Source organism: Electrona antarctica (genome assembly GCF_951216825.1).
Source record: "Electrona antarctica genome assembly, contig: scaffold_40, whole genome shotgun sequence".
Lineage (NCBI taxonomy): Eukaryota > Metazoa > Chordata > Actinopteri > Myctophiformes > Myctophidae > Electrona > Electrona antarctica.
Window position 1 is genome coordinate 10,001 of NW_027638523.1, and position 11,984 is coordinate 21,984.

The following is an 11,984-nucleotide window of genomic DNA, read 5'->3' on the forward strand; positions in this document are numbered from 1 at the left end:
ATTCGGCATGTTTGAAATTGGTTTGCATGAGTCGGCAGTCTGTAATGAGTTTGTCATGGAAGAACAGGTGATAATCAGGGGTTAATCAAGTTCCGTAGGCTACATTCAATTAATAAATACCACAATGTTCTATGATTTCTTCCACCACAGGTGAAATCCGCTAAGATTCCACACATTCCGGATGTCGTTTGCATTCTCGCAACCAGCAACGACATTGCTGGTAAAACGTTCTCACAAGCGGGGGAGGAATTTCGAAAGCTCTTGGTCACCGCACTTGCTCGCTGGGACAATGTAAGTTAATTCTTAGTCATTTATCTTTCTATTTTTTTATGTTTCAGTATGTACTGTAATGCCTCAAAGGTGTAGTTTTTTAGGAAGAAGCCTTTTTTTTTTTTTATCAGGTCTGTGTTCTGGACTTCCCTCCCCGTCTGAATGTGGACGTTGAACAGGAAATGTGTTTGCGTCAGGAATTCCAGCGCACGGCGGCCTTCTGCGGTAAATAATAAGAATGCATACCCAACCGCTTATGTCTGTTTACGCTGATCCATGCAATACTGTATTATGATTACTACATCATGTTTATTTTATTTAAAAGGTGTCCGTTACATCAGTGCAGTAGAGGCATTCCCGCTCACACAACTGGACTTGTGGTGCAGAGACAACGTAAGTGGAATGTCATGTGGAGAATCTGCATTATTTGCCGATCATATGAATGCAAAAATTCATATCAGATAGAGGGTAATTGAAATATTTATCTGAATGTGTCTTATGTCTGTCAGGTACACTTGAGCGATGACGGTGGTATGCCAATCCTTGCACAGCTGCTGTCGTCTGCTGTTCACGAACAACTGCAGCTGAGAGCAGACCAGGTCCGAGCATTTTAAATCTGAATGAGTAAAATCTAAGATGGCGGAGTTCCTATTTTCCAGCCTGTAAACGTTTTCCTCTGTTTCTATGCACAGGCCAGTGCTAGGAGGACATCACCTTGCCCACAACGCAAGTCTGTAGCTGTGTTGCCACCAGCACCTGTCAGAAGCGTGTATCCCAGGTCTCTTGTCAGCAAAGAAGTGCACGTACCCCGCTCAGCTGCTGCTGTAAGTAGTCGAATCGTGTCACTGCTTCATGGTAAATATCGTAAATGGAGCATTTCAGAGTCTTGCTCAAGGACACTTTGACATTAACTAGCTACTGTATCCCTGAGTCACTGCTGCCCCTTATTGGTTTGTGACAAGGGATACTCTGTTATCATATTAGTTACTTGCACAAGCAGAGCGCACAAGTAATAGTTTTAGTCCAGTGCTTCGATGCGTATGTCGCCATTTGATATGTATGCGCCGTGCCAGCGTATGACGTAATGACTACTTGTGCTTGATATGGCAGTGGTGTCAGATTACATACATGTATACATGGGGGCATTACCTTTAATCCTCCCGACACTAAAACATATCGTCAACATCAAAAACCAATTACACCCTGGCATTGGGTCCTTTAATCCACATCTTTATTACGTCATCATTGAGAGCTAGTTATACCCTGACGTCATATGCTGCTACGATACATACGCATCAAACGGGGCAAGTAACCACAATATAACGCTAATCAACTTACAAATTACATATACATAGAGGCATTTCCTTTAATCCACCCGACACTGATCGACATATAAGTCACCAGCGGTCGACAGTACTTGCGCTCTGCTTGCGCACTTACTTGTGTGCAACAAGCAAGTAGGCACTCGACAGAGTGCAGTTCTAGTTTACTTTGTGCTCATCAACCTGCATTTCTCCTTTCAGACCAACCAGCCTACCGTTCCTTGGTCGCAGCAGCAGCAGCAGCAGCAGCAGGTTTGTCATCTTTAACCACTGAAACCCTGTATTGTTTTATGGTGGGGAAGACCTGCCCAGTTCAGTGGGCACACCCCATGATGAACAATACTGTATCTGCCTGTGTTGGCAGTACACACTTACTTACGTACTGAATGTTCCAAAGGTTTCCTTATCTTAACATTGATCAACAATACCTGACCACAGTACCTCATTAAAGCAGGTGTGATTCCTGCCTTGATATGTACGACTCGGTACTATAACCAGTTGAGATGAGTGGGAAAAGAGCTGCAAGCTCGTACGGTGTCACAGATGTAAGACAATATGAGCTTGTAGATCTGCTATTTTTGAATAGCCAAAGCACAAATGTTACACAGATGTAGTCTAGTGTTTAATTAAAGGCTGGAGGGTTGATCTAATCCTAAACTCCAAACCACACCAATGGGTCGCCAGGCAACGCCTTGCAACCAAATGATTGCAAGTAGACACATGTAGTTGCAAGCCACCATGGAATTGAAACGCTTGGGTTGACAATGTGCCAATGTGCAACAGGCCATATCACACCAACCTTGCTTTAATCCCTGTATGCATGTGTTTAACCCATTGTGACCTGAGATCAGATTCTAAAAGTGTCTTCTACATCCTGACAGTTTTCTGAAAAAGTCGTTCTTCGATTTTCCAAAAATAGCAGACCTACAAGCTCATAGCGCTATGAGCTTGTAGAGCTGCTATTTTTCAATAGCTAAAGCATAACATAATGCTAACACCAAAAGGGGTTCCTCCCCAAAATGGGTTAACCAATGGAGTGTATTAGAAATAGGTTGTGACAACCACTACGTTGGACCTGTTGCAACACAGATTTCCATGTATTCAGAAATAGGTTTTCTTTGACATAGAAGGTTTCCATTTGACAACAGTATTATTGCGGTGTATGATTTAATGCATGGTCACATTTCCTTTCTCTTTTCATCCACAGGTGGACTTGCCAGAGAGTTCCATCCCACTCAACCCTGTCTGGTTTAGCCCTAGCATCTTGGATGCAATGAATGTGGCTGCTCCATCAGGTGGAAAGGTAATTTCATTGAAAAGTTTACATTGTTTTGCGTCTTTGTGTTTTAATGTACACTCATCTAAATAAGTAAAAGGTACACACAGGGTTTGCAGTGTCCACTGTTTGACATTATAAATGTATTGGACAATGTTTGACTATGCATCATTAGCTCTGTTTGTATACACAGGTCAGTCCTAGGACATCACACCGCGAGGTGAGAGTGCCTCATTCACCCGTTGCCACGGTAAGGAGTTTGTAACCTGTAACTCCGACACTGTTTAGTTTTAGCCACAGTCATGTTTTATCATTGTTGTATCATAGTTCAACAAACACAAAATCTCACTTCTGTGAAGTGAAGGGCGCTCTAATCATCCATCATCATTCATCATGTCATTATGGCCAATCACAATATGCGTCCTCACTTTTGTCTTCAATGGTTGTGTTGCTTTTTAGCTAGTGTCGTGTATTACAACTATTATGTGTATGTGTATGTATTATGTGTATGTGTATTACAACTATTCCACAATCTGCAAATGCTAAATGAGTCTGAAACTACACCTGCATCATTAGCTCCGTTTGTATTACAGGTCAGTCGTAGGCCATCGCCCTCCACCTCTCCAGTGACACCACTGCCCGTCAGAAGCGTGTCTCCGAGAGTTATTGTCAGCCGTCAGATCAGCAGACCAGCTCGTTCACCTGTTGCCACAGTAAGGAGTTTGTAACCTGTAACTGTGACGGTTGCATGTGTTTGGTCCGACGTACTAACAGCCCGACAGGCATAAGTCTGACGACCCTACCCCAACCCCTAAACCTAACCTCACAGGAAGCCACGGGTTAGTTTGAACCTGCCACGCATGTCGGGGGCCACGGGTTAGTTTTAACCTAGACTGGAACTCATCTATGCTTTCTATGGCATAGGCAGCTCCAGGCAGGATCCGCCAGGAGAAACTAGACGCAGCTGCAGGACATGAGACTAATTAATTAGGGAGAGAGAGAGAGGAGTGTGTGCGTGTCAATTTAACAAAGGTGCAGACACATTTTTAACCTGATACATGTTAGTTTTTACCTACCACGCATGTCAGTAGCCACGGGTTAGTTGCAATCGACAACGCATGTTGTGGGACTAATGCCTGTCGTTCTGTTAGTATGTCTGAACAACATATATTTTTATTTAGTTATTTACTTTTATACATCAAACTGCATGTCTTATTTCTCATTACAGACGAGCCAGCCTAGTGTGCAGTCTACTACAAGGGGGCTCGTTCGGGAGCAGCAGGTTTGTCATGTTTTATCATAGTTATGTAAAAACAAAATCACACTTGTCTGAAGTGAGTGGCACTCTAATCAGTTGTTGCGTTTGCATAGAGTAGCCCAGGTGAAAATTATACTTTGTTAATGATTCAAGGTCAAGTTGACCACCTCTCACACACTCTTATGTGCGTGCACACACATGCACGCACTCTGTCTTCCTATTGGCCGGCCTTTACAGAGCCATAACTTTGGTTTGCAACATGCTACAGCCTCGCAATTTGGTCCATAGATGTAGACCACCAATAGGAACGGAGCTGTACTTGCTTAAGCCCCGCCCCCTCTGTATTCCTATTGGCTGGCCTTTACACAGCTATAACCACCAATGGGAATGAGCTGTACTTTTTGCTTAAGCCCCGCCCCCTCTGTCTTCATGTTAGAATGCTAGCATGCTAGCATGTTGGGATGTTAGCATTAGCATGTTAGCATTAACATGTTGGCACATTAGCACATGTTGGCACATTAGCTTGTTAGCATGTTAGCATTGGCATGTTAGCATTAGCATGTTGGCACTAGCATGTTAGCATGTTAGCATGTTAGCATTAGCACGTTAGCACATGTTAGCATTAGCATGTTAGCACATTAGCACATGTTAGCATTAGCATGTTAACATGTTAGCATTAGCTTGTTAGCATGTTAGCATGTTAGCATTAGCATTTAGCATTAGCATGTTAACATTAGCACGTTAGCACATGTTAGCATTAGCATGTTAGCACATTAGCACATGTTAGCATGTTAGCATTAGCCTTTTAGCATGTTAGCATTAGTTTGTTAGCATGTTAGCACTAGCATGTTAGCATTAGCATGTTAGCATTATTATGTTAGCATTATCATGCTAGCATGTTAGCATGTTGGCATTAGCATGTTAGCATTAGCATGTTAGCATTATTATGTTAGCATTATCATGCTAGCATGTTGGCATTAGCATGTTGGCATTAGCATGTTAGCATTAGCATGTTAGCATTATTATGTTAGCATTATCATGCTAGCATGTTGGCATTAGCATGTTAGCATGTTAGCATGATAGCACTAGCATGTTAGCATGCTAGCACTAGCATGTTAGCATTAGCATGTTAGCATTAGCACATTAGCATGTTAGCATTAGCACGTTAGCACATGTTAGCATTAGCATGTTAGCACATTAACGCATGTTAGCATTAGCATTTAGCATTAGCATTTAGCATTAGCATGTTAGCATTAGCATGTTAGCATTAGCATGTTAGCATTAGCATGTTAGCATTAGCATGTTAGCATTATCATGCTAGCATGTTAGCATGTTGGCATTAGCATGTTAGCATTAGCATGTTAGCACATTAGCACATGTTGGCATTAGCATGTTAGCATTAGCATGTTAGCACATTAGCGCATTAGCATGTTAGCATTAGCATGTTAGCATTAGCATGTTAGCACTAGCATGTTAGCACTAGCATGTTATCATGCACGTTATCATTAGCATGTTAGCACTAGCATGTTAGCACTAGCATGTTATCATGCATGCTAGCATTAGCATGTTAGCATGCATGTTAGCACTAGCATGTTATCATGCATGCTAGCATTAGCATGTTAGCATTATTATGTTAGCATTATCATGCTAGCATGTTAGCATGTTGGCATTAGCATGTTAGCATTAGCATGTTAGCATGATAGCACTAGCATGTTAGCATGATAGCACTAGCATGTTAGCACTAGCATGTTACCATGTTAGCATGTTAGATAGTATGTTAGCATGCTAGCATGTTATCATGTTAGCATTAGCATGTTTGCATGTTAATGTTAGCATGTTAGCATTGGCATGTTAGCATTGGCATGTTAGCACTAGCATGTTAGCATTAGCATGTTAACATTAGCATGTTAGCACATTAGCACATGTTAGCATTATCATGTTAGCATGTTAGCATTATAATTTTTGCCTTAGCATGTTAGCATTAGCATGTTAGCATCAGCATGTTAGAATTAGCATGTCAACATGCTAACATGCATGCTAACATGCAGCCAATATTATATTACCATTATCATTGATGTGTATGATTTGACGTACTTTGCTCCACAGGTGGACTTGGCTGAGTGTTCCATCCGACCAGATCCTGTGTCTTTTCCCCGTGACTTCTCAGATGCGATGGATGCTGCCGTCCGATCCCATGTTTCCAGCTATGTGGGTCGCCCAGCTATTCCACGTGGCAGCGAGGTAATTTGGATGCAATGTTTATGTTGACATTGAAGCGTTTTAAAAAGTTTCTCTCCCTTTCTGACCCAGATAAATTGGTAAAATCTAAGAATGTTTATACTGTCCAAGAGGCGCTATGTCAAATGGTGATGAAACGGTTTGTGTGCTCTTGCTTACATCAGATGTCCCCTGTTGAACGTCGGGAGAAGAGTGCGGTGAGGCAGAGTCAGCAGCCTGTGCAGTCAGTGAGGGCAAGCATCTGTCAAGCGGACATAACCTACATCAACCCCTATAAGCCTTGGCTAGGCAAGTTGAACAGTCAGTGCACCTGCATGGCGCTCACCTTTCTGGCTTTCCACACTGATGGAGTGCGTTTCGACACATCCTCCCTTGACAAAGTGCTTTATCAGGGAGATGATCTCTACAAAGACAATATACGCCACCTTTTTGTGGAAAACCATGAAGCAAAGCTTACGTTCAGGAATCTGACCATAGAGGAGATGCCAAAACAAGTTGTCGTTGAGAGCAATTTCTACAGTGTCAATATGTGGTATGTGAAAGTTGGTTATGTGAACCCATCAGCCAAACACCACACTAACATACCTAAGGATATGCTGTTTCTGGAGCAGGAACTGAAGTGCCTGTCGCAAGAGGTCACCCGTGCTTTCCTGATTGTAAGTCCCGAATGCTTTGCAGTGTTCCGTGACACATCAGGACGTTATGGCGTTTTTGACTCCCATTCGAGATCTGCGACAGGTTTGCCGATGCCTGAAGGAAAAGCTATTCTACTGACGTTCCAAGATCTGAGTGGTTTGGTCCGCCACTTTGACATGCTTTTCAAAGAGCGTTCTCCTTTAGCGCGGTATGAGTTTGTGCCTGTTTCATTTGACCATCACTCCAGCGACGCTCCTGGACCGTCAACAAATGTGACACGTGCGCAAGCTCCTGCAACAATCGACCATGGCTCCAGCGAGATTGCTGCAACGTCAACAAGTGTGACAAGCACACCAGCTACTGCAGCAATCGACCATGTCTCCAGCAAGACTCCTGCACCGTCAACAAATGTGACAATTAGAGCAGCAGTACCAACAGTGCAGAGCAACAGGTGGCATGCAAAGCAGGGTCTGCAGCGAGCGCCACAATTGGTGAGTGCCACTATGTGTCAAGGTGACATACGCACCAATCCTGAGTCAGAGAGGTCAAACACTCAGTGCACCTGCATGGCTCTCACCTTTCTTGCCTACCACAATGAGGGAGTTGGTTTTGACACGGCCTGCCTTGACAAAGTGCTTGTCCAGGGAGATGTTCTCTACGAAGACACAATACAGCATCTGCATTTGGACAATACGCATCAGTCAGATCTCTTGACCATGGAGCAGTTGCCAAATCGGGTCTTCGGCGAGAACAGTGTTTACACCGTTCGCATGGACATGTCAGACCTGAAAGTTGGTCCCTTGAACAAAACAAAAGGAAAGAATTACTCCCTTGCCAAACAGCTGCAGTGCCTGTCAAATGATCTCACCCATGCAGTGTTGATGGTTCATCCTGAATGCTTTGCAGTGTTTCGGGACAGATCAGGACGCTACGGGTTGTTTGATTCACACTCAAGAAATGACTGGGGTATGCCAATATCTGGAGGAAAAGCAATTATGTTGACTTTCCAAAACGTGACTGACTTGGCCTGCCACTTGCGCCTGGTCCTCAAAGGCCGTCCTACTCATGCGTCATATGAGCTCTTGCCTGTTGTCTTTGAAATTGACCAGACACCAGTGGCACCACCTCACAGTGTGCCCTCCCTTGACCACGGCTCCAGTGAGGCACCAGCGGCACCACCTCACAGTGTGCCCTTCTTTGACCACGGCTCCAGTGAGACTCCAGAATATCATCTTTCCAAACTAAATAAAGCAAGGCGAATAAAGAATCAGCGGAAACTTGTGCAGAAACAGCATGAGTACAAGAATGAATCCAGGACCACACGCTGGCTCACTGATGCTGGATTCCGTGAAACACATAAAGCCTTCATGAAAAACTATTGGAAAAAGAGATGGAACACTGATGCTGATTGTCGTGAATCACACAAAAAGAAGCAGAACAACAGATGGAGCACCGATGCTGTTTTCCGTGAATCACGCAAAAAGAAGCATAACAACAGATGGAGCACCGATGCTGTTTTCCGTGAATCACACAAACGGAAGCAGAACAACAGATGGAGCACCGATGCTGTTTTCCGTGAATCACGCAAAAAGAAGCATAACAACAGATGGAGCACCGATGCTGTTTTCCGTGAATCACACAAACGGAAGCAGAACAACAGATGGAGCACCGATGCTGTTTTCCGTGAATCACACAAACGGAAGCAGAACAACAGATGGAGCACCGATGCTGTTTTCCGTGAATCACGCAAACAGAAGCACCATCAAAGATATCACAATGAAGCTGAATTCAGGCGGCGCCATATACAACTGTGCACCAAGAACAAGATGGAGAGACTCGCAGCAGATACTATACTCCGTATCCACCACAAGTTGCAGTGTGCTATGAGACTAAAGAGGAAATCCATACATATTGCAAACCGCCAGTCTCTACGTGAAATGGAAGCTCTTATGAAAGTTCACATGTCGAAATTCCGAGAACGGATTAAATTAGGGCCCACATTTGTGTGTACGGTGTGCCACAGAGTTTTGTTCGGCAATCAGGTCCTATGGTGCAACAGGGCAAAGTACCTCAAATTAAACCAACACCTGGTAACTGCTTGCTTGACAGCCAAGTATGTGCACATATGTGACTGTGAATGCTCAGCCCCGTGTGACGTTGCAAATGAGAGAAAACAGGAGTATATCTGCTACAGCTGTGACGACAACCTAACAAAAGGGAGGATGCCATGCATAGCAGCTGCTAATAAGCTGGAACCAGCACCCATTCCCCTAGAGCTGCAACTGTTGAATTACCTGGAAAGGCAGCTAATCGCAAAGTACATACCCTTTGCTAAAATTATTTCGTTGCCGAAAGGACGGCAAAGGGCAGTGCATGGTCCAGTTGTGTGTGTACCGTCGGAAGTGGAAGCCACGGTGAATGCTCTGCCGAGGTCCAGACATGAAGACCAGCTGTTGCAGGTTAAGCTGAAGCGGAACATCAAGTACAAGGGATATCAGCACTTCCACACGGTGAACATGACAGATGTGCTGGCGGCACTGAGGAAACTGAAAGTGACTCATCCGGAATACCGTGACATAGTCATTAATGATAATGCCACGTTTGACCGCCTCCAGGATGAACTGTCAGTCGATGAGGAAGATGCACAAGAGGCTGTGTCACCTGTTGCTGACACAACAGGTGAACAGCCGTCTAGCGAACAGGAGGAACTTAGACCCGGTCTGATCTTTGACTCTTGCATGCAGCCTCCTGACATCGCACAGGAAATCCTATCGTACGGTGAGGGGGTATTCAGCATCGCTCCAGCCCAAGGAAACAGACCTGTGGGTATTTTCACCGTCCCCAAGCTTGAAAGCATGGCCTTTCCCGTGCAGTTCTCAACCGGAGAGAATACATTAGATGAGGTCAGAGACATCAAATTGTCCCCAAGTAGGTACTTCAATGCGAGGCTCCTTTCTGTCGATACCCGCTTTGCCACCGACCAAACCTACCTCTTCTTTGCGCAGTTTGTGACAGAAACGCAGCAGGCTACCAACAGCATGTCCATCCAGACGCGGAAGGGGAAAAGATATACCAGGGACGGAAGAACGCTGTCAAACAAAATGCTTCAGGACAAAAACGAGGTAGTGAAGCTCGTCCGTAACAGGGATGCGACGCGCTTCATGCAGCCCCTCAGAGGCACTCCGGCGTTCTGGAGCAGAGCGCTTAAAGATCTCCACGCTATGTGCAGACAGCTCGGAAAGCCCAACTGGTTCATCACATTGAGTGCCGCGGAGATGAGGTGGCCAGAAGTCATTAAGGCCATCAAAGCACAACAAGGTGAACAAGGGGACTTCTCAGAGCTAGACTGGGTTGCAAAATGCGACATTCTCCGGAGCAACCCTGTCACTCTCATGCGATTGTTTGAAAAGAGAGTGGACGCAGCCGTCGCTTTTTTGCTGTCGCCTGCACATCCAGTCGGTAAAGTGGAGGATTACTTCTATCGCGTGGAGTTCCAGGCTCGTGGTAGCCCTCACATACACATGATGGTTTGGGTCAAGAATGCACCAGATGCTGAGGATCCTGGTGTTGACGACTTCATAAACAAGTACGTCAGTTGCAGGATGCCTGACCAGTATGCAGACCCCGAGCTCCACAAAATCGTGTCTGAAGTTCAAGTTCACAGCCGGAACCACTCCAGGTCATGCAAGAAAGGAAATGTGACTTGTCGATTTGGGTTCCCCAAACTACCCATGGACGAAACTATCATCGCACTTCCTCGTCTCCTGTCCTCAGATGATGACGATGACGGTCAGAAAGACAACAGCGGCAGTGGCCAGAAAGCTAAATGCAAAAGGCGAAAAGGCTCGCGGAAAGAGACATTGAAACAAAAGGAGGCCAAGGAAAAGCTGGCACCACTGAGAGACATGCTCAATGACCCTGAAGCCTCATTCAGGGATTTGCCAGAACTGCTCAAGAAATGCAACCTTACTCGGGGGCGGTATCTGCAATTTGTCTTTGACCTTAGCACTGTACCGCAAGTTCACCTGAGGCGTCATCCTGATGAGTGCTGGATAAATGCGTACAATCCCCATCTGCTGCGAGTGTGGGACGCCAACATGGACATCCAGTATATACTAGATGATGCATCTTGTGCCCAGTACATGATGGCTTACGTGGCGAAACCGGAACACGAGATGTCCGAGCTCCTCAGCGCAGTCGTTGCGGACGCGCGCAAGTCTAATCCGGACGCCAAAGAAATGGATGAAATGAAGCACATCATGCACACATACGTTCAGCACAGAGAGGTCAGCGCTCAGGAGTCTGTCGCGCGTGTATGCAGTCTCCCGCTTAAAAAGTGCACGCGTCAGGTCATTTTCCTACAGACTGATGAGGATGGCCTGAGAATGAGTCAGCCCATGAGTAAACTGAAGGAGATGGACCCAGACGCAGAAGATGTGTGGATGTCAGGCATTCCCGAGAAGTACTTGAACAGACCATGCTGAGGAACAAATCGGAAGACCCAAGGGATCTCTAGGTCTCCATCGTCACTCCCAGTCATCCGGGTTCTCCATACATCTGGCCAGTTTGTTCCCCATATTGCCTTTCACCATGCGCTGGCTCATACTACAGTTATCACAATGCCATATACTGCGTGTTGACTTCAAGCCAGCCATCAGCATCCCAAACGACCCATCCGCCAGTCAGTCACATGCCAGCAAGCCCACCCGACAGCCTGTCAGTCACATCACATCACAGCCAGCCATTAACCGTCCATCAGCCTGCCACCGTAAAGCTCAACGACAGCTGAGGAACAAATCGGAAGACCCAAGGGATCTCTAGGTCTCCATCGTCACTCCCAGTCATCCGGGTTCTCCATACATCTGGCCAGTTTGTTCCCCATATTGCCTTTCACCATGCGCTGGCTCATACTACAGTTATCACAATGCCATATACTGCATGTTGACTTCAAGCCAGCCATCAGCATCCCAAACGACCCATCCGC

The 11,984-nt window shown here is 45.5% G+C and overlaps 1 protein-coding gene across 1 annotated transcript in view; it reads left to right on the forward strand.

Moving 5' to 3' along the window:
• Positions 1–11,484, forward strand: part of LOC306917978 (uncharacterized protein) — a gene marked incomplete at its 3' end in the record, with an annotated part of 12,842 nt that extends 1,358 nt beyond the window's left edge. Inside the window, exons 6-17 of the mRNA XM_079530879.1 lie at positions 151–291; positions 402–495; positions 596–663; positions 780–869; positions 963–1,094; positions 1,794–1,844; positions 2,800–2,895; positions 3,062–3,118; positions 3,462–3,581; positions 4,097–4,150; positions 6,233–6,367; positions 6,529–11,484. Coding sequence (XP_079387005.1) covers positions 151–291; positions 402–495; positions 596–663; positions 780–869; positions 963–1,094; positions 1,794–1,844; positions 2,800–2,895; positions 3,062–3,118; positions 3,462–3,581; positions 4,097–4,150; positions 6,233–6,367; positions 6,529–11,484 — 5,994 coding nt within the window. The remainder of the gene's footprint in view (positions 1–150; positions 292–401; positions 496–595; positions 664–779; positions 870–962; positions 1,095–1,793; positions 1,845–2,799; positions 2,896–3,061; positions 3,119–3,461; positions 3,582–4,096; positions 4,151–6,232; positions 6,368–6,528) is intronic.
• Positions 11,485–11,984: the final 500 nt, after the last annotated feature.